Here is a 23,736-nt window from a genome sequence, read left to right on the forward strand (position 1 = left end):
ATTAAATTTGCTTCCATTTGTTTTAACAAGTTCTTCTGTGATTTACAATTAAGGATTTCGCACCAAATATTGTGGCTTAAAAACTTACTCATAAAAATAGATATAACATAGAACAGTACTGTATAAAATAAAGTTTGGTTGTATGGTAAGAAAATTCTAACATGGGGGAGTTTAAATAACTTGCTCAGGGTCAAATTGAGGACTGAACAGACAATCTTTTGGTTTACAGTCTATTACTTAGCCTTTAGGCTGTTTTAGAAGTTATTAATACAAATTAATTTCTGTAAGTACATTAAATATATTTTAAAATGCTAGCAGGACTTCTTAAATTAGGCCCTGGAAAAGATTATCTTCTTAGAACAAATACTTGATTATGTACATTATTATGCTTTAAGGTGTTACAAGAATATCACACACTTTGAGGTTATGAGCAATTCCTACAACTATTTAAGCATAGTATACCACTACAAAACCTATTGAAATCTGACATCAACAGAGACTCATTACATTTTCAAGCAGGCTTATGTTTAGCAGGGATGTGTTAACATATTGTACTTACTCTGAATTTGTTGAGCAGTAAATTCAGAACCTGTGGTGTAGTCATAGTGCTGTTAACTCTGACATTAGTAACCGATCCATATGCTGGAGTAAACACTGAAGTCTACAACAGAGGAGTAACATTAAATAATAAAATTAAAAACAAACAAGCACACTAATATCTAAAAAGAATTGCTAAAAATGTGTTTATTACTGATACATTTTTAAAAATTTGAGTACTGCCACATTCTGAAATAATGAGTATGCCTAGTTTCTAAAAAAGTAAACATGTTGCTATTGAGAACAGATCTTTATGTAAATTGATTAAGCAACAGATATTTAGAAGGTATCATGAATTCAAACCCACATTAAAAAAAATGTAGCAGCAACAAACATGGATAATGTCTGGAAGGTGCTGCCCGTTTATGTTAGACTAGCCGTTCCCCACGGCTTCACCAACATAGTTGTGAAACAGGACAAACTTTAAAAACCAACAGATAAACAGGTATCGCTAGCTAAGCGGAGGCAAGGTCCACTCCAAAATGTGGCAAGAGATAGAGCGATTCGAACAGAGGCTGGCATGTGCGTGAGGAAGGCCCAATCCAGCACCCCACTCCTGCAGCCGCCGTCTCTGATTAATGAGAACATATCACTCCTGCAAGCGAATCATGATTCTTAGCGTGATGAGAGAAGTCGCAAAATCAACAGGAATGTTCAAGCAAATTTCAGAAAAAAAACCCAATCTAAATCCGTTAAAAGTAGTTTTCTCATTCGCTAGCTAAATAGAAGTAAGATACGCCCCGAGGCTGAAACGTAAGTGAGAAGGGCCTCACCTCCCTCCGTGTTTCTCGGATTTGTGTAAATAAATCAGTGCCGCAAGCAAAGTATGATACTTAGCTGAATGAGAGAAGCTGCAAAATCAACCGGAATGTTGAAGCAAATTATAGAAAAAAATCCGTAGAGGACAGACATACAGACAGACTATTTTTATATATATATATATATATATATATATATATATATATATATATATATATATACACACATACACACACACACACACACACACACACACACACACACACGCAGAGAGAGAGAGAGAGAGATATTGGCTACACATGCAGTTTGTTAATGTATGACAAATTATGACAAAGGCTAACTTCACACCACTAGGTTTTCATTTTTAGATGAAAACTATGTATCTTCATCCATATTAGCATTTTCACATCATTTACAAAAAATCATCTCTGCCCACACTAAAACAACTGAAAACACATATAAAAAAGACACTTGCCTATATTGGCAATGAATTGGGCAAAAAAATACTTGATGGGATGGTAACACCACCGACCATGGGACTTTTTGCAAAATTGTAGTGACCAGCAAATTAATTGCCTTTTATGCATGTTTTCATCATTCAAACTGTACAAAATGCAATTTAGATGCAGAAGCAACATAATAAGTGCAAAAAAAAGCAACTGTTCTCTGTCTGCTATTTTGGTGTATGTATTTCTTCTATGAAGAGGGCACACACAGGGAACAAGATATTTTTAAGAGCAGACTCCAATGAGGGAAGGGCTATGTAACAAGCACAAACAAATCAAACTCCGATTAGTGTCTGTGTTTTCAAAAACTGTGGGGCTGGGGCTGTGTTTTCAGAAGTATATGGCTCTGATGAGCATTTTCAAAAGTCCCCATTTTGGCAGTTGCAAACACTGGGGTAGTGTGGATGAAAGGCAAAATTACCTGCATTTTTAAACAAAAACGTAGTACTTATTTTTACTAGCTTTAAGTTTTACTCTATGGCTTAGCTCTTTTTCTCAGGGGTGGGGGCGGATTTGTTTTCAATCTTATGTTTGTAAAAATTGATTTATTTGTATGGAATGTTGTGTGATTTTAATAAAATAAAATAAAAAAAACAGTAGTAGTGTGGACAGGGCCAAAAAAATTTATAATAGGTGGTATAGAAATATATCTACATGAATATTTACTGGATATTTTTATGAACAATCACACACTGGATAATTAGAATATAGCATGCATAAAAAGTATTATTTATAATATTAAGCACTTGTTTTACTATTTGATTCTGCACCTTATAAGATACTATTTTTAAAGCATATTGCAATCTCACCACCAATATTGTTTAAGCACTGTTACACACTGAATTGCAATGAGTCTTAAGACAGTTAAAATATTGGAATGCACTGATAAGCACAGAGTCTGACATATAACAACAGCACCAATGTAAAATGACACCCTGAAAGCCGATACCAAAGACTGGATGGTGGATTAGCAATAAGGGGAGTGTTTGAAAAGAATGGGAGCCAAAGATGGCAAAATGTAAAAAAGGTGTTGGCTGTTAGCATAATGAATAATGGGCATGGATAAACATAACCCTATAAAAGTGGGCTTGACTGAAAGTTACCGGGCAAAGATGGCTAAATGCCATTAGGTGTTGTCCATTACCATTACCTATGTTATGTATAAAAATTTCTCAGAGCCCAACAACAGAGGCTTTCTCCACAGACATAGCACAGCTATTTTGAATTTCAGCTTGGCTAAAATAATTTTGATCCATAAAAGAAAAATGTAGACATTACAGACAACAAAATTTCCCTTAATGCATCAAATTTAAGCAAATTGTAGAGCATCTTTAATGGTCAGCATAGGTATGCTTTTAATATGTGAAAATTACTTCTGGATTAATCAGAACCCTGCAAAAATTAAATATTTAATTTTTCTGTTTTTTGAAACTATTGATTGCAGCAACCTCTCGTTAGACAACAGAATGACAGCAAGTTATTATTATTTCATACTTGCTAGATTTTAGTTTGTTTTCCATCAAAGAAAATTCTTGTATACATTCTATAAATGCATTCTCAAAGCTGTTCCTTTTGCCAAATTCTCTATAAATTCATGAACAGGAAAAAACTCTCTAAAACACTTACTGTTTCCCTGACATCCTTGACAGCAGCCTCAGCTTTGGTATCAGTTCAGACCAGAAGTTAAAGCTACAGTTTATTAACAACAGAATAACTTCTTAAAGGCTCACAATTACATTTCCATCTGAGAGTCAGAAAAAATTGCCATAAATTCATTAAATTTAATAAAATTATTCTCTTAACAGGCTTAATAACCATGTATGCTGCTACATTTAAGTGTCAAAGTATCAAGCAAATTATGATGAATATCATTTCTTTCATTATCTCAATAATGACTGGGACACATTTGTTAAGACTTATCATTATTGGCAAATATACTGTATACCATAATGAAATACTCAGATACACTGCATATACTTTATAAAATCCAAGAGGTAAATGTGATTGTCACTATAACATAAAAAAAAAAAATTATTACACTACTTCTCACTAAAGCTTATTCAGTCTTGATATACTCCCTTTTCTTATGCATTTTTAAAAATTTTATTGAATTTATTAAAAGCATATAACTTTCCACACAATCAAATCAATCTTAACAAAACATAAAATACAATCAAATCAAACCCCACACATGTGAAAAAGATTGGAAGGCCAACAACCAGAGCAAAACTGTTAAGAGTAGTAAAAAGAGAAAGGAATTTTTTCCCCCCCAATATAAATGTGTATTCTAAAATGTTATTGATTAAGTCCTGCCAGGTTTTAAAAAAGTTTTGAACAGATCCTCTAAGTGAGAATTTGAATTTTTCCAATTTCAAATAATATATAACATCAGTTACCCACCAACTTTAAAGAGGTGGGTTAGACTTGTCTTGCTGAACTGGAAGAATCCTATGTGCTAATAGTAAAGCAAAGGAAATTACAGTTTGTTTGTCCTTTTCCACTTTAAGCCCATCTGGAAAGTTAACCAAACACAACTGTTAGTGGATTAGGAGTGATTGTGACACCCTGGCTGTGATAGGCATTTCAAAATTTTCGTCCAAAATGATGTTAATTTGGTACACGCCCGAAACATGTGGCCCAGTAAAGCTGGGGCTTGATTGCAACGTTCACAGGTTGGATCTTGCCCTGGAAACATCTTGGACAATTTCAAATGAGATAGATGTGCTCCATAAAAATTTTAAAGTAGAATAATTGAATGTTTAGCACATATGGAGCTTCAGTGAATTCTGTGCGTGGCTGCCTTCCACTCCGTTTTTGAAATGTTGAGTAAGAGATCCTTTTCCTACTGTACTCTTGGATTTTTAAAAGGAAGAGATTAAATTTGGAGTATAACTGCTCATAGGATGCAAAGACATTATTTATATACAAATCTCTAAATGATTTAAACCCATACATTTTTCATACTTTAAAAACTATTTAAGTTCGAGATGGTGTAAAAAGATGGCCATCATGTAGAAAAGTCACAGATAAGATATTCTCTAACTTAAAGTGCTTCCTATATTGGTTCCATATTCTGAGTGAATGAAGGACAATTGGGTTGTTAGTATATTGATGATACCTTGTATTTACTGGAGTACAAAGCAAGGAATATAAAGAAGTGCTGCAGGATTTAATTTCTATTGCAGATCAAGCTAGTGTGTGTTCATCTATTTGTGTCAATGTCCAGGTTTTTACAGCTTGTATGTTTGCTGCCCAGTAATAAAATTGAAAATTAGGTAGAGCCATGCTGCCTTTTGAATGCATGGATTTTTCAAATTCCAAATAAATGAGGTTACGATTGAATCTAATTTCTTAAAAAAATGTTTGTTAATATATATGGGGATGTTTTGAAATAGGAACAGAAGCTTAGGGAGGATATTCATCTTTACAATGTTAATTCTTCCTGCTAAAGTAAGACCATCTATGGATGTCTTGTTTAGGTTTTTCCATGCAAACAGCACAATTTTGTTGCAAAAGAGTTTTATATTTACTTGTCTCATTTACCCCGAGGTATTTAAACTGATCTACAATGATAAAGAGAATTCACTGGAAAGAGCACACTTTTGTTCAAGTTAATTTTAAGTCCAGATAGTCTTTGAAATTCTGCTATTGCTGTAGGCACAGAATTTTGTGGGTCTGATATATACAGTACCATATCATCTGCAAATCTGTGATATTTTTTGTTCAAGTCCTTCTCTGAAAAATCCCCTTTATCTCTGATGTATTTCGAAAGTAAACTGCCAATGGCTCAATGGCAATTGCAAATAGCAGCGGTGACAAGGGGCATCCTTGTCTAGTACCGCATTCTAGTTTGAAGTAGATATTAACAACATTATTTCCGACATTCTATCTAATACAAATTGAAGCGTCTGGAATGGTATACAGTAGTTTGATTCATGCACATATGTTCAGGCCAAACCCAGATTTATGTAAAGTGGTGAACAGGTATTCTCATTCAACCATATACTCCCTTTTCTGTAAGGTTTGGAGCATGTGCTGATTGTGCATTCCTGCACCCACCACATGATGAACCACCTGGATTGGGGCCCAAGTTCAGCGGGTGACATCTCAGCCCCACACTGGAACAGTGTGAGTTTTTTTTGCAGTAGCTGGAGTGCCAATCCTGTCACCAACCCTTAAGTTTTCCCTGTAAGTTGGAGGACACACTTGCAGGGCTGAATGCAGATTAACGCCATGCCCAGGAAGAACATTCTGTGACTTTCTTTTAAAATGGTTTTGGGAAGCTCCTTCAGCCCAAAAGGTTCACATCAATTTGGGCACCTGCCTCTTCTTTGTTTAATTGTTCAAAGAGACATTTTTACTGAATGTTCAACCTATAATGTTGCTTTTTTCTTTTACCTCATTCTCTCTGTTGTACTGCCTTATTGCTTTTATTTTCTCTCATTCAGTGAAATATGAAGATTCTATTAAGTCTTCAGTTCATTAAATATTTGCTATTAACTTTAAAAAGCAACCGACAACAGCACTATTGTTGCTCTATTTATTTAATTGACCAGCTTCTGGCAACACTAAAAAGGTTGGGCATGAAATAAAAATGTTTTAACAATGCAGGTCTGTGGCTTAAAGGGTCATTTTAACATTTTCAATCTTTAGTACTAAGCAATCTTTATAATACAAAAATAAAATTCTTCATCCCTTTTTGCAGTTTAACCTCCAGAAAACATAGTTCCCACACCAAATCCCTTCCAACAATACACTGATGTATTTTTTAATACTACTCAGTTTGCAAGTACCTTGTGGTTATAAAAGTGCCCATTAATGGAAAATCGATGTCTTTTAATTTTCTGCATTTCTGCTGGAGTTCGATATTTGCATCTTCTCTGAACATTCATGAAACTTGCATCACTTTTTGTTCTCATTAGTTGAGGTGTTTCCTCCTCTATCTCAGAATCTAAAGTAAAAAAAAATATTAAAACAAATTGCACCAATCAATGCCATTCTTATACATTATATTGTGTCTTCAGGAATGGTAGTTAAAATATTCCTTTTTTTATAACTGACCAGAAATAATCATTTTATTCTGCTGCTTTTTGGTAAGCGATGCAGAACAGTAGAAATATAGGCAGCATGCAGCAACCTCACAAGAGTACTGGGGAGGACAGTTAATCTGGTTCTCTTCAGTACAACTCTTATGTTTTCACTTTTTTCCCCCCGCACAGACCTTTGGGTAGAATCGTATACTGGGCTAAAGTACTACTGAATACTAATGTATTAGATGTGCAGAAAGTGACCTGTCTGAATCTGACAAGAAAAATGTCTGGCAAAACACATTCTGCATAGACATGACCAAATAACAATAATCCAAGTGAAATGTAAGTAGAACCATTTTTCATTACATTAAATTTTTTAAGAACTGTTTAATTTGTTTTCTTAAATGAATGTGGAATCAAACTTATTTTGTTCATTGTTTTGAATATCAGACAAGCAAAGACTTAATGCAAATTTTAAATGATTTTTCTTTATTAAAATAACTTACTTCTTACACCAACTGAGAGCAGTTCATTGTTTACAGAATTATTATTGGATTCAACAGCTTTCTCCACTGAAACATTATGTGCAGATCTTTCATTTCTGTTTGAGAAAGAAAAAGGTTCATTTCTAAATCTCCCATTTATACTTATACAGTATTTAACATGCTGCAAATCATGGGCACACACAAATGTGACCATACAATGAAAAAACAAAGCCACTAAAGCTTTTGGCTGTCAAATCTTAGTAACTATTTTATCTCTCTATTATAATAAAAAAAATCTTGAGACGAGACGCAACTTTTTGAAGAGACTTTTTGGAATGAAGTCCTGCTAGACGGAGACTTTTAACATGAAATTCTTTCAAGTCAGGTCATACTTGCTACCATTTTCAAACAAGACCACGGTCATCTAACCTCTCAGTCGTGTGAATGCTTTTGTCAGACACACTTCCTGTGCTCTCAGCTCTTATAAATTTTATCAGGACAATAATTTTATATGTTCTAGATGACACGTCAATAACTAAGCGAAGAAGAAAGAGCAGCGCGTCGAAAAGAAACCCAAAAGTGTTGAGAGAGAAAAGAATGCAAAAAAGAACAATAATAATCTATGTGGAATTTCTGAAAATAAGGAAAATAATAATCTGCCTTGACCAAGTGGAACTGAAAAACCTTGCAGGTCCAATTGGGGTCAGAAATAAAAGACAAAAAGAGTAAAAGACAAAGCAGAACTTCATAAAGACGTTCAAAAATGTTGGTGCGACACACATGCAGAGCAGGTTAGAGATTATGAAAGAAGTGGAAATTGAAAGGCTCAAAAAAAAAAAACATTGGCGCAATACACATCCAGACCAAGTTAAAGAATATGAAAGTAGTAAACTTCGAAAGTGTCCAAAAAAAACAAAACAAAAAAAAAAAAAAAGATAGTAAAGATCGTATTAGCGCTAGTTTCCTCCGGGCGCTCCGGTTTCCTCCCACAGTCCAAAGACATGCGGGTTAGGTGGATTGGCGATTCTAAATTGGCCCTAGTGTGTGCTTGGTGTGTGGGTGTGTTTGTGTGTGTCCTGCGGTGGGTTGGCACCCTGCCCAGGATTGTTTCCTGCCTTGTGCCCTGTGTTGGCTGGGATTGGCTCCAGCAGACCCCCGTGACCCTGTGTTCGGATTCAGCGGGTTGGAAAATGGATGGATGGATGGTATTAGCGCTAACAAATGGAAATTACTCGGTGAAATAAGGGAAAGTAATAATCATCATAGCAGGTCCAAGCGAGGTCGGAAACAAAAGACAAATTGTAGAAGACAAAGTAGAACGTCATAAAAAGATTAAAAAATGGGGCGAAATGCATGCAGAGCAAGTTACAGAAAGTAGGAAAGTCAGAGACTTGTAGATCGTCTAATTCATGTTGCCATCAGAGAAAAGTAGTGTTTCTTCCCAATGAAGAGGCACATCTGCGAGAATTAAAAGATTTGTTGTTTGGTGAAACTGAAATCCACAAACACTACAGGCAAAATATAGGAGTCTAAAATAATTTGTTCATGTTCGCATCATTCAATGCTCAAAATGTAGATTTACACATAATGGACCATACGCTATGAGAATCTGTGGTCCCGCAACAAATAAAGCTACGACAAATTTAATTTCGAAGAAACCAAAATTCACGCAAACTGGCTACTAGACATTGGCAGATTTTATAATTCAAAACCTCCCAATTAAAGACGACTTATTATGTAAAAATCTTATTGAAGAATTTTATCCCGAAGGATTATCAACAGAAAAAATTAGTACACGGGCAATCCCAGCAGTGAGCAACGATAAAGTCAAATGAATTAACGTGAAAATTGTCTATCGGTTACACGGCAAATTGATTAAATGCGTAGCAATAGACTAAGCTGAAGCAGTTGGTGGTGATATTGCGGAAGATGAAAACATCAATTTTCAATATCCCATAGAATATCTACAAGTGTTAACAATGTCCGGTCTCCCACCGGCTGAATTACTGTTGAAAGAAGTATGTATCGTAATGTTATTGAGTAATTTATGTATGAGTGATGGACTACGCAATGGGACAAGATTAGTTGTATTAAATATTGGTCGACCAATTCTAACATGTAAAATTAAAAATTTTAATTGGCGACATGAAAGGTAATGTAGTACATATTCCGTGAATAACAGACACAAAAGGAGATCTTGAAATGCCATTCGTATTAAAACATTTACAGTTTCCCATGAGAATAGCTTTTGCTATGACAGTTAATATCTATCTATCTAATAAATCACAGGGACAAACATTAAAAAAGTAAATCGGTTTATTTAGATAGATAGAGAGAAAGGAACAATATTCACTCACAGGCAGTTATATGTTGCATTGTCACAATGTAAGTCCAAACACGGAATCAAAATTCTATGCGATCTTGAAGAAAAGTTAATTCCAAATATTGTTTTTACTTAAGTTTTAAAGTAAAAGAGAAAATAATGAATTTGTAAAAATCCCCATGAAAATAATCTCTTTAAATTGTATATCCGGTTAACCAAACCCAGGGGTTGGCGAGTGAAGCGAGCAGGGGGAGGAGCCCCCTAGTATTTTAAAATAATTATTAGTCTCTTATTTAAATTTTTTATTTTTTACAAATTAAACATTTAATTAACATATACAAAATGATTATGTTTAGCGAACTAAATGCTGTAAACAGAATGTAAATATTTTAAACATTTTTCAAAAAAAAAAACAAAAAAAACACTCTGTGCTCTAATAGAGTGCAGTATGTATCTATCTATGTGTCTCTTAACTATATCTAAAGAAACAGATATACAGTATACAGATATAGTGAGAAAAAGCTCTGAGACCTTTGGATGTTTCTGATTTTCTATACGAATGGCTTCTAAATACAACAAACAAAACTATTCATATTCCTTTAATGAATACAGTGTTTTATTTAAATGTTCAAGGCCAGTGATAAAAAAAATTTAAACAAGTACAGTCAGTAACAAGTACAAACATCTTTATGCGCAACAACCTCAAACATTATCTACTTATTGTGCTAACGGATGATGCACTGTTGGTTATTTTACTTAACTTTGTTTTTTGGTAAGCCTGATACCTATGTCAGAACACTATTTCTTCAGCTTTAAGTAATAACCATCTTCAAATGCTGACTGATAAATTGACTAATATGAAGGTTCCTGCTGACTTTACTGTAATCCTACCTTGCCCTGTATAACATTGATCTGAGACAGGATGATTACTCTACGTTACATTATCAAATATCCAGATAATTCCATGTTGATTGACTATGCACCCATATCCAGTTTTGTGCAGCTGTATAAGGAGAGGGATAGTCATCATGTCCTAATTGTCAGAAAGACCAAGCAGATGGCATTTTACTTCTGGAGAGCTAATTCTCTACATTTAACCTTCCATGGTTCTTGGAGAGGAGGTGGAAAAAAAAAACTGAACAGAAATATAAGGCCTCCACATTGATAGTGCTCTAAACTATTCTGAATGCAACCACCTTTATTTCTCTCCTATAAAATCAGAGTGAACAGGGACATCATGCCATCTTTTCATGAGAGCACTTTCAGCTTCGATCGATCGACTTTATTAATCCCAAGGGGAAATTCAAATAGCTTGGCAATTCAAAATTTTAGGAAAAGTAACCTAAGTAGGTTATAATTATTTTCTCCACACTGCTAGACATATGTCTACCAAAAACTAAGACTGGTAGGAAAGGAAAAAAATAAAGCGTACAGTCCACACACCATAGTGAAGCCTGTAAAAATATTTTTTTGTAATTATTCCTCTTTCATGATGCAAAACCGAAGACCAATGTTGTATTTTGGTAACATGATTAAATAAAAGCCTTAATTCTTCATTTATAATTCAGTACTGCAGTGATCTTTTCAGAAAACCTCATTACTAGGTAGGAAGGGCACAAAATTTCTTCCAGTAGTTTATTATCTGCCCCAATTAGAAGTGAAGGTGGCATAGATCTTTGTAACTCTAACCATTTCTAAGTTTATGAGCTTCAACAGCCCAACCTCTGAAATCCTTTGAAATCTTTTTTGATAGAATCATTTTGAGTTTCAACAAATCTATTGCAAAGAGCAGGAAGCCAAAATGATGGGAATTTTAAAATTTCAGCACAGAACCTCAAATGTTACATTATTGATTGGAATAATCTCTTTTCTAGAGATTGACATGTGTTTTAAATCCTTGACTTTGAACATTTAAATGTGTGTTGAACAAAATAATGCAGCATAAAATATGGAGTGCTCTACTTGTATAATCAGCCCACAATTGTCTATTAATAGGACTTAAAGTGTGATCTGATCTTCCTCATAAATGTTCCATTTATGCATAAATTAAAAAAAAAAAAAAAAAGGGTTTGCGATTTTGTTTTCCCCATAACTGTAAATAATTTGAATGCAACATTATGTGAAGTATTTATTAAGGTAAATTAAATACACATATTGAAGCTCTACAAGTAGTAACATATCAACATTTTCCTGTGAAGTGATATTTGACTTATTTTACAAATGTAAATAATTGAACATTATTTGCTATCTTGTAATGTAAATATTCTTGACCATTGCTGTGAAGAGTATTAAGTAAAATAAATATTTACACAACCATCTAGACCAGTAGTTTCCAATCCCAGTCCTGTAGCTACAGGTGTTTGTTACCTACAGTTTCACAATAACTAAGACAATTTACCTCTAAGTGTGAAATTTTTTTACAAAGTTCAGATTTATTATTAAGATCAGAAATATTCATATTTTTGGCAGTTTTAACATTTGTAATTCTCTTTTGTCATTTTCCTTTAACTTTTTCTGTGAAGTTTGTTCCACATAATGACAACTAACAATAAGAGTAGACACCATGGCAAATGAGTTACTGCTGTTTTCTAAATGTGGAATAAGAGGGAGACAAAAAAAACAGCAACTAATTAAACAATGAGATGAAATAGAAAATAACTTGCTTATTATGAAACTGGTTGGAGCAAAAATCTGCAGCCATGAGCCCCCAGGACATGGACTGGAAACCACTAATGTAGACAGTTCAAATTTACAATGCTATGTTTAACTATAACAAGAAAACCAACAAATAAATACAAAAACATCTCTGTAGTTAAAGTTTATATTGATCTGCAATGTTTAAAAAAATTAGACCATTTTAAAATGTACATATACTGTAATTTCCTTGCAAGGAAACAAAGCATCTTAAATAGGTTTATTTCTCTAATGAAACATTTATATGAAATGATATGCTGTATGTGTGGAATACTGATAAGAGAAACAGTCTCCCAACTCCTATATAAAATTTTGTCTTACCTTAACATTACTCATTTCAGCAAAAAAAAAAAAAAACCCTACTATTTAAAGTTGGATGCATGGTACTGTGTGTGGGAGAGGGATTACTTGTACTAATGAACAAATAGTATTTCCATTCAGAAAGTTTATAATACACATCAAAAATAGTAAAGACAATTCTCCATAAAAGAAAAAAAATCCCAAGGTTCCCTAGTCTTTAAAGAATATGTTTTGTGAATTATAACTTCAAAATAATTTTATTATGGAGAACTTTTGCATATCTAACCACTCTCAAAGCTGACCTAGGTTCCTCCAGTGCATAACAGCAATTCAGCAGAGGCAACAGTGGAAACAAAAACATCCGCTTAAGACATTTTAACAATATAATATCTTTTCAAATGACTGCTTTTATGTGCATTTTTTAATTTAAAATTTCTGTTTTTGATATCTAGGAAATTTCTTTTCACCTTGAAGTTGAGCATTCTGAAAGATAACATGCTGAGATCCTCAAAGATTCTCTTTTAGTTCAATTTTTGTTTCTTAAATTGAAATTACTCATAAAAACAAAATTTTCTATTTAGTAGTTATCTGCAGATAATTGCAGAAAAATGACATTTTTATCAGAATTCTATTTTCAGAGACTTCCTAAACAGAAATCCTTGCCACCAGATACTTATTATTTTTAGTTTATGACTAAGTTTCAACAGTACACCAATACAAAGTTCTCTACTCAGGAAACAGTGCCAGTTAAATACTAATGCCAGGAGATAAAGGATTTCCTTTTAGGTGCTACAAAATAGAAATCTGATTAAACACCAAGTGTCTAAAGAGGAGCCAAAGAAGGAAAACATTAACTTTATCCTTGTGGTTCTGCTAAACACATTTTGCCGAAATTTCTCACAAGACCATTTGGTGGAATACACAAAATGTTAATACAAAAAGGATTAATCAAATATAATTATACTTAATGTGTTACATGAGAACTCTGAACACACTTCTATGATCTGAAAGACTGTAGGTTGCTTTTTTGACAATACAAAGTAATTTAGATATCAAAGGGAAACTAAATGGGTTATTGATAATACTATTGGATTAATACTTTAATTTTCATAATCTTCACAAGCTAAATTAAAACTTTGAGAGAGTAAGCAGTCATTCTAAATTTTATGAGCAGCAGGCAGCAAATTACTGCAATGGCCCTACCATAGCTGCCTCCCATCTCTATGAACATGGGTCTAATTCCCACTCTTCACTACCTGTATAAAGTGTGCATATTCTCCCTGTCAGGTCACTTCAGGTATTCTGGCTAACATGTCAACCTCAAAGATGCATATGTTAAGTTAAATGGTGGCTTATTCCTTTAATTTAAGAGCTTTTGACTTATATATGAATAGTTCTACAAAAATAAAAAATGTACTGAATTATCACATGACAAATTAACTTTCATTCTTGAACAAAGCAAAAAAGTTAACATTTTTAAATTATGTTGTACTGAATGTTTTTTCAGACATTACAATATTATTCCAGTCTTAACTGAAGGTCATGCAGTATGTACTGTATAGTTTTTAATGCTGATTTTCAATTGTACTGGGTGTTTTCACATTAAAGACCCACCTGTTCAGAGAACTTTGATCAACTCTCCATTGTCCTGAGCCTGCAAAATGCATTCGTTCATGGTCATCGTGCATCTGAAGTCTGATTGGTCTTTTTAGACCCCAAGAGATGTTAAGCAAACCTTCTATAATTAATTCCCCTTCCTCCTAGGGAGTGAGATAGAGAGTAATCAGTAATTCTAATAAAGCTGCACATAGTTAACTACCGAAATTATTTAGCAATGGCCAACACAAGGCTTTAGATGCTGCTTGGCTGCTGAGGTGAAAAGATCTTAAGTTCTCCCTAATTAAATAAGGAGATATTTTTCAGTATGATATTAGAAGAATGGCAACGGTGTTGCCATTATTTGCACATAATAGGCAAACTAGTCACTAACAGAACAAAATGAAGCACAAGTACATTATGCTGTTGAAAAAAACAGAAGACGACATGTCTAACACTATTAAAAATAGTTAACTGTAAAATGCATAAAAGGATAACTCACTGCAGTATGGAAAATTAACAAGAAATACTGAAAATAAGTAATATGTGTTTCTATGATACAAAAAAGTTCTGCAAGTTTCCTTTTGTTAGAACATTTACAGTATCATATCTGTGTTAAATTTCTTTTCCATACATCTGTTAAAAATCACATAATACATTTGAATGAAAAGTTTATATCAATGAACTCCTCATTTTTACATCAGTTTACACTTGCTATGGAAAAAAATATAGAAAAATGAATGTAACTCCCGTTATTTTAATACTGAATTAATGTACCGATTTCATTAAAAATATATAGTTGCCTATCAACATGTGTTTTTCGTAATCAAACCATACCTGAAACCCTTATTAGTTTACCAAGTGCCTTTACTATTGTCGTACCCAGTTTTCCTTATATTCTGAATACATTTAGAGAGTTTAAGATACTGTATGTGTTAAAGACCCATACATCCATTTTCTAAAATCAGACCAAACTTCCATTAGTGTTGCAGAGAGTCCCTGTGAATGGCAGGTACTAATTCTAGACAAGTCTTCCGTCCACTACAGGACACACAAGAACACCTACTAGGACAAGTCAATACTACCAATCAATCTAACATCCATGTCTTTAGAATTTGGGAATGTATTGTCATGCATAATGTTAAATTTACACATGAGGTGATACAAAAACGCTACATAGGTAGTAACTGGGCTGGAACTTTAATCTTGCTCCTGGATCACAATGTTGTTCTAAAATCCGTCTTTCAAATAAGGGAGGATTTATTTTGTACATACTCCAATGTAGGGATTATACACTGGAGGCAAGATGACAAATTCTATATCTTTGTCTAGCAGCAAGACTGATGCATAATCTTAAGTGTTTCAGTATATCTATCTAAATCTATAGATTGAGATTATATATATATATATATATATATATATATATATATATATATATATATATTTATAGATATAGATATATATATATATATAGATATATATATAGATATATATATTTGCAGTTGGAGATCCACAAAGGGATCCCTTTGTGGATCTCCAACTGCAAATATGCAGATATATATATATATATATATATATATATATATATATATATATATATATATATATATATATATATATATATATAGATATATATATATATAGATATATATATATATAGATATATATATATAGATATATATATATAGATATAGATATATAGATATAGATATATATAGATATATATAGATATATATAGATATATATATATATAGATAGATATAGATATATATCTAGAGAGAGAGAGAGAGAGAGAGAGAGAGAGATAAAGACTTTCACAAGTACTTTAACAGCTTGATTTCATGGCTTACTGATAACTTACTCAGGTCAAAAAAAAAAAAAATATATATATATATATACATTCAAGGTTAGGAGCTTTAGATGCAAAGACCCAACCCTAGTGGTAACAATACTCTGTAACAGACTCAGCCCATTCACACATCATTCACACCCTCATGTGGGCCAGTTTTTTCAGCAATTAACCAAAAACACATGTCTTTGATATAGAGGCGAAAAAACAGAATACCCATGGAAAACAGCAACTGCCAATACCCATGTGCAAGAAACAAATCCTGAACATCGGATCAGTCAGGTTACTATACTAAGCACTGCAACTTTGTTCACCCAACTAAAGAAATCATGTATATTAACATCAATCAAGTAAATGAAGATACAGTGCAAAACATACTGAAAAGTATACTTGTTAATCAACATTACGAAAATAAATTTTCTTCACTGTGAATTTAACAAAAATGAGGCAAAAATCTGAAAGTGTCCAAAGTTTTTAAGAGTGTATCAGCAGTCGTTCTTAACTTTTATTTTGTCCATCATAAAAACACAAAGTTTAATGTAACAATGACTGATCTGGCATGTTTATTTAATAAAAATAAAAGACGACAAAAAAATGTATCTCTCTTGCACTGCTTTAAACCAGGTGGTGGGAAAGGGTTAACTGCAGGTGGCCTACGTGTTCAGTGTCTCATAAAAATATCAGCCTGAGCCCAGTCAGGAACTGACCTCATACAATGGCTAATTCCTTTCCGTTCTCAGGACTCAATCAGTTCTGTGCAAGGATTAAAAATGTGTAGAGACAAAAATACACCACGTACACTTTTAAATTACAGAGTGTCCTTAAGAAGTCTATAATGAAACTAAAAATAAACTAAGGTTATTAAACCAAAACTTTAAACTGATGAATATGCTACCAAAATGATATTCCATTAAATATATATATTTGTTTTGTGAATAAATTGTTTCCGCTACTCAAATGTTAACATAATTTTGACTCACATATTATATATATATGCGAGTCAAAATTCTGTTAACATTTGAGTGGCGGAAACAATTATTAACAAAACATACAGTACTTCATATGTGCAAGATGATTTACAGGAATGCCTCAACCTGTTCGCCAATATGTTCAACACATGTACCATATGTGGCACACAAATTGTCCACAAAAATTGTACATGAATATATACATAGCAGTACCATTATTGTTAACATAATTTTGAATAATACCTTTCCAATAAATTTAATGTAAACAACAGCTGTGTTAAACAGAGAGTCCTTGGTTTATTTCCATAACAGGTTGTGCTCAGCGCATACACTGATATGCACGCACACACTTCCTCGACAGCTTTCTGAGGTCACAGTCACTGCTATATTTGTTTTCCTGTTATTCATGATTTACAGCTCACAGCAGGCACTACAGTATAAAAGGCTTGATTTCATTTTAGAAAAGCATTTCAAGCGTCAACATCAAACAGCTCCTGTACTGCACCTAAACTCAGACTTTATTCAAGAACGTGCTATTAGACAAAAGGTAAGAAAGAATATCTATAATATTTCAGTTAAAGAGAGGATTATAAAATCTTTAAAACTTAACATGTATGACACAAGTAAAAAAATATTTTCATAATATTACAATTCACTGTATAATTAAGTTATCTTCCTTATTTCCAAAGTGTTTATAATACTATGTTCTTCTACAAACAGTTTCCTGCAAAGAAAACCATACACAATATTTATTTAGAAAAATTGTAGGAGTTTAGTTTGGATGTTGCTAAAACATCATTACCCATGACAAAAAACCATTTATTTCTGATTCCAATTCACCACAGAATAAGATTAAGAACATTTATTTCTTTGATCCCTATTTGCTACTGAGTAAGAATAACTCTATCTTGCTATTTATGACATAAATAATGATTTATACATATAAATATTTTAAGAAGGTTTTAAAAATGTTGTAATATTTATGTTTTTAAGTGGATTTGAATATTTAGTAGAGTATGTTTCAGAAAGCTGCTGTTTTTGAATGAACTTCACTTAAGAAATGTAACAATCTATTCAAACATTTTACATACAAAAACATTTGAAATATAACGTGATTTCCTTTTTTTGTGTATGTGTTCAGGATGAAACCAAGATTACTCCACTCTGTAGAGCTTCTCCCAACAATCTGTGAAATGCACGAGGAAATTGCCCAGGGTGGATGCCATAACCAGAACTGCTCATCTCAGTCCCTGGACGATTATGTGAATTCAATTTGTCAGCTGGCACAACCTACATCTCTGTCAGGATACTTGGTATGTAGTAGCCATCTCAATATGGAAAAGTCTCAGAAGACAAACGTTATCAACAAGCCAATAACCAAACATTCCAGTGCAACAGATCTTCAACATGTTGGGAATAATGACGAAGAAGAATTCCTTTCAGTTTGTCTGGACGATGTTACCTTCAAAATCAGCAGCCACCTAGAATTCAACACTCAACATCTACTAAACAAAAGAGAGTCAATGGACTGGCTTTTCAGTCACTCACATAACAAAAACTCTTTTAAAGAAAATGTTCCTTCCTTGTGGGTGTTTTAAAAACACTGTATTAAAGACCATTGATATTCACTATGGAAAGCTAGCAAGCTTTTCAATGGCAGCAATTGTATCCTTTCTCCCTACTTTAAACATGCACTTAAAATGAAGAAATTAATTTTTATATTTATTTCATATGTTATGAAAATATTGTAAACTTTAATTTGATAGACATATTTTTATAATAAAACAAATTGGAATATTTCATGAGTTTCCTTCTTTGAAGGTTCAGTTCCGTTCTACTGTATTGAATGCTCATTACTGTATTTGTAGAGTTCATAGAAAAAATAGCAACTGTAAGAATTCTATTACACCTCTTTAGAGTATTTTAATAATTCTAATGACCCCTAATAGAAAAGGGCATTATACAAATAAGAAAATCTTGTCATTGTGTTTTCCTTGTAAAGTCACCACAGCACTCTAGAAAGCACATTGTAATGAAATAACATTTTTTTTGTTGGTTTTACACATTGAAAGTACATTTAACTATAGAAAAGGCATTTTACATACAGAAGCATTTTACAAAAATACTTTTGTATGATGCATTGCATCACTTGCATTATTGCACTGCACCAGTTAAGCCAGGCTGGCGCTGCATTTGAATAGAGTGCATAGCATTTAACCAATACAAACAATATTAAAGCAATTGGTTACATAGTACACATAAAATAAATGAATCCAACAATATCATGTTATTCACAGTATGTACTAGTAGAAGTTGTGTCATGTGCACAGAGTACAGTGACATTCTCACTTGCATGCCTATCCAACACACAACATAAGCCACTCTCCACTGCCCATGATAAACAAGAATGTATTAAAATTGTGATGGATGCCTACTGGGATGGTTCCTATTCTCTTTCTCAGTATGGAGGAGAAAATAATGGATGGTCAGAGGGAGACTGGCTACTGTGAACTGCTGTTTCTCCTATAAGATAGGCGGCAGTACTCCTCTGTTATGGCTCCTGTTGGAACACCCACAAAGCTGCATGGGAGTTGAAGACCTGAAGGGCAACCCTGTTGGTTTGCCCAAGTACCACTGTGAGTGCTATTGGGAGAGTAGTCACTTGTTTTATTATGGTTTCACCTTACAAAGAAGTTCTTTCAGGGTACTATGTTCTGTCACTGGAAGCATTCCTGGGTCTAGCATAAAGGCAGCCCCTCTGCCATACTCAGGTGAGCCAGAGTCAAGAATGAAGAAAGACAATGCTTGTCTGGGAAGGAGTGGAGGAGAGGGGCAAAAAAGGAAAGAAATGAAATGAAGAGATGAAAAAGAAACCTGTAAGAAATTATTTGGCTTGATATAAAGTTTACTTGAACCCATTGAGTGTCTTTGGTCTAGTTGTGTCTGGAGTCCTAACATGTCTCGTACAGGCTATAAAATGCAAATTGCCACTTTACCAAACTGAAAACACAAATCAGCTTACTTAACGTAATCATAACCCTGTTTCAACTTGTTTGGTTATGTGAAATTACTATGGAGAATAACTTTATTTAAGGAATTTAAGTGAAGTGGCGAAATTATTAATTAAAAAGGAAACATTCTACAGCTGTTTGGTATTAAGGGTGACATCTATAACACATCACTAATAACTACATCATTTAATTAGTAGAGGTTGCCATTAAATTACAACTCAAACTTCTGTTTTTTGGCACCAGTACACTCCAAGTAATTAATTAAATGATAATACCAGAGGGCGGCACGGTGGCGCAGTGGGTAGCGCTGCTGCCTCGCAGTTGGGAGACCTGGGGACCTGAGTTCGCTTCCCGGGTCCTCCCTGCGTGGAGTTTGCATGTTCTCTGCGTGGGTTTCCTCTGGGTGCTCCGGTTTCCTCCCACAGTCCAAAGACATGCAGGTTAGGAGCACTGGTGATCCTAAAATTGTCCTTAGTGTGTGCGTGTGTGTGCCCTGCCGTGGGCTAGTGCCCTCCCCAGGGTTTGTTTCCTGCCTTGTACCCTGTGTTGGCTGGGATTGGCTCCAGCAGACCCCCCCCATGACCCTGTAGTTAGGATATAGTGGGTTGGATAATGGATGGATGGATATATCAAGTTAAGTTAGTTATTCGATGCTGATCTGAAATGAAAAGTGCATTGCCATCACTCGTGTCAAGCTGCTTAATGCTTCCTGCTTTAGACCTTCCCCATCTCACCCCACTAAATTGAATGAACAAAAGAGGAAGACCTCCCTTCTTTGAATAGCACAAGAATGCATTTACATCTGGCAATGACAAAAAAAACACCGGTTACCAGTGTTTACTCTAGATTTAAATCACTTTTAGGAGTGGCTTCACATAGCCCTTGTGGATTTAAAAGTGATAAATATTTTTTATTACAGGAAATAACTGAAACAATAAAGCATGTACAATTTCATCTCCTGCAATATACTTACAATACTCATATCTGCAAAAATGATCAGAAAATACTTATTTTCCTGTTGATCTTAGCTTTCTTGACTGCCTCTCTTCAATTACATCTATTTATAATAAGTAGCTTGGATAGGACATTGTGGTTTTCTTCAGGAAAACTTTGAGAATTATATCTTGACATTAAGCCAAAATAAGAAGATGTATGTTAAGAGTGCAGAAAAGGAGTACACCACAAATAAAATGCTGTGAAAAAATATCTGTCCTTTCTTGATTTTCTTTGTTATTTCAAATACATGAAACTATTTTTTTCAAAATCTCATATTGAAGGAGCCCTGAATGAACAGTTCGTGATTTTTCTTTTGGCTTATTTAATTTGTCTTATGAACAGACTTATCAAACACCAATTGCCATTGTTTGAACAAATTATTGCCTCCAATTAAAGTTTTTCATGGAGTAGGAGAGCGGCGGACAGGTTGCATGTCAGTTGGACGTGCAATTAAGAATTTCACTGGGTTCTGTACACAATACTACTGCTACTACCAAAGCAATGTTGAGAAACAGCCAGACACAAGTCGTCTTGATTACAGTCAGCCATGAGCTATATAAGCCTTACTTATTTTGAATCATACCAAAAAGTTGATTTGCCAGCAAAATCTCTCTCAAAAATTCCTCTCACCATGGCACTACCCTCCTCCAGTAGAGTGTTGTTCCACATCTTCCCAGTTCCAACTTGCCTGGTCAAGGTAGTGCCGTACCTTTTATTAAGGACTTGGGACAACTTCCAGTGCCAAAGCCACTGCCCGATGGAAGGACTTCCGGGTCATACGGAAGTACGGAAGTCCTATAAAATTGGGGAGCATCTGCCAACAGCATTCCCTTGAGCAAACCCTCAGCAGGGCTGTGTTGCCAGACTAAATCGCCCAGAATTCCCTGCTGGTTCCCAAATGGGTGTCGATACAGAGGGCTGATGCCATCTTAGTCCTGGGGGAATAACAATTCCCCTGCGGCATCTGATGGGCTGTCCATCTATCTCTTCTGGGTCTGGTTCCTTCCTTTCTCCTCGCAGGGATGACTATCTGCCTGCTCAGATTGTCCGTTTGGGGTAAGGAACCATTTCCTCCACTGGTTGGGATGCCAATCCAATTCATGTTGCACTGACCACTATAACCACTATAAAATTCCCCATAAGATCAGAAAAAAAGTTGTTAATATCGGTTATTTTGGAAAGGGCTGCAACATCATTTCTAGGGTTCTTGGACTCTATTGAGTCACAGTGAGAGCTACAGTAAATCTTCCCAAGAGCAGCCCATCTGAAACCCGTTAAAAAAATAAAAACTCAAAAAGACTTATATTGCCTTAGCAAAGGTCAGTATTTTTGATTCTACAATCAGAAAAACACTACTGGGCATCATCAGATAGTAGCAAGACACAAACTACTGCTAATCAAGAAGACATTAAGGAGAAGACCATGTCATCTAGCTAAAGCTAAAACATGGTTGGGCCATTAAAAACACAAAAGCACATTCACATGAGAATGGCCAAAACAAACAAAAATGTACACTTTGGACTAGCCTAGTCAAAAGACCTGATATAAACCCAACAGAGGTGCTGGGGTAGGACCTGAAACAAGTGATACAAGCACAAAATCCACCCAAATGTACATATGTATACATTTGAATTTTTTAACCTGAAAGCATTCAATGTCAAATTTTTATTTACATATAATCATATATCTACAGTGCTACAAAAAATTACTACTGCTCAGTTTCCTCAGGGGAGTCATGCAACTATAAATGCAGCTCCAGACCTAAGCTGCCTGAAATCTAGCATCCTCACCTTTGCTAAAATAACACTTCTTAAGCTAAAGTTTCCCTTTGAAACTGCTACAGTAGATCTCTCTACAGTGTGTGGCAATCTGGATCTCCCATATCTGAGAAATATCAATCACAATTAAATGGCACTCTTACTACATAGTCAGTGGTTTATTGAGGACAGTGACAACAACTCATCGTTGCAAATTTTCATGGACATACATGTACATCAGCTATCAACTAAAATATTGTGTGTACACATTATTATAAATAGTACTGAACAATTAACTTTTTAAAATTGTACTATACCAGCATTAGCTCCCCCTTCCCCCCCCCTTGAAGAAATTTGTATATGCCAGCATGCTTGAATTTCTGAAGGAGATTCACCCCACCGTATAATATGTATATATTTACTTACATTGGCATGCTTGGAACTCCATGGGGGACTATCTGAGCCGCCAAAGCACCACATTATAATATGCATTTATCAGTGCACTCAAAACTCTGAGGGGGAAAGATAGATTAAGACATTATGAGCCTCGGATGGGTTGCCTCTGATCCTGGACAAATGCGCATGTATGAAGGCAAGGGGGATGAAGCAGCTTGGAACCAGGGGAGTGGGGTATCTTATTTGCTTTAGTACTGGTAGTGAGGTGCGAAAGCAGGTATCAGTGCCAAAGTGAAAATTTTTGTATCGATTCAATACTAATGTGCACCCAAAAAGCCAATTTACAAAATATATACTTATTTCTCTATAATCCAATCTCAGTACTGGTTTCCTGTTCCCTGTGCATCTGCAAAGCCTTGGTTTATGTTTTGCTCTCTGTAGCAGATTCCCTATTGACCAAGGTGTGGCT

General features: G+C 34.4%; 1 protein-coding gene across 1 annotated transcript in view; it reads right to left on the reverse strand.

The window, feature by feature from the left end:
• Window positions 1-23,736, reverse strand: part of rassf4a (Ras association domain family member 4a) — a 106,600-nt gene that overhangs the window by 13,959 nt on the left and 68,905 nt on the right. Inside the window, exons 5-8 of the mRNA XM_028795607.2 lie at window positions 14,309-14,454; window positions 7,399-7,493; window positions 6,656-6,813; window positions 560-661 (exon numbers count right to left, since the gene is read on the reverse strand). Coding sequence (XP_028651440.1) covers window positions 560-661; window positions 6,656-6,813; window positions 7,399-7,493; window positions 14,309-14,454 — 501 coding nt within the window. The remainder of the gene's footprint in view (window positions 1-559; window positions 662-6,655; window positions 6,814-7,398; window positions 7,494-14,308; window positions 14,455-23,736) is intronic.

The sequence above is a fragment of the Erpetoichthys calabaricus genome, chromosome 2 (assembly GCF_900747795.2).
Source record: "Erpetoichthys calabaricus chromosome 2, fErpCal1.3, whole genome shotgun sequence".
Classification (NCBI taxonomy): Eukaryota; Metazoa; Chordata; class Cladistia; order Polypteriformes; family Polypteridae; genus Erpetoichthys; species Erpetoichthys calabaricus.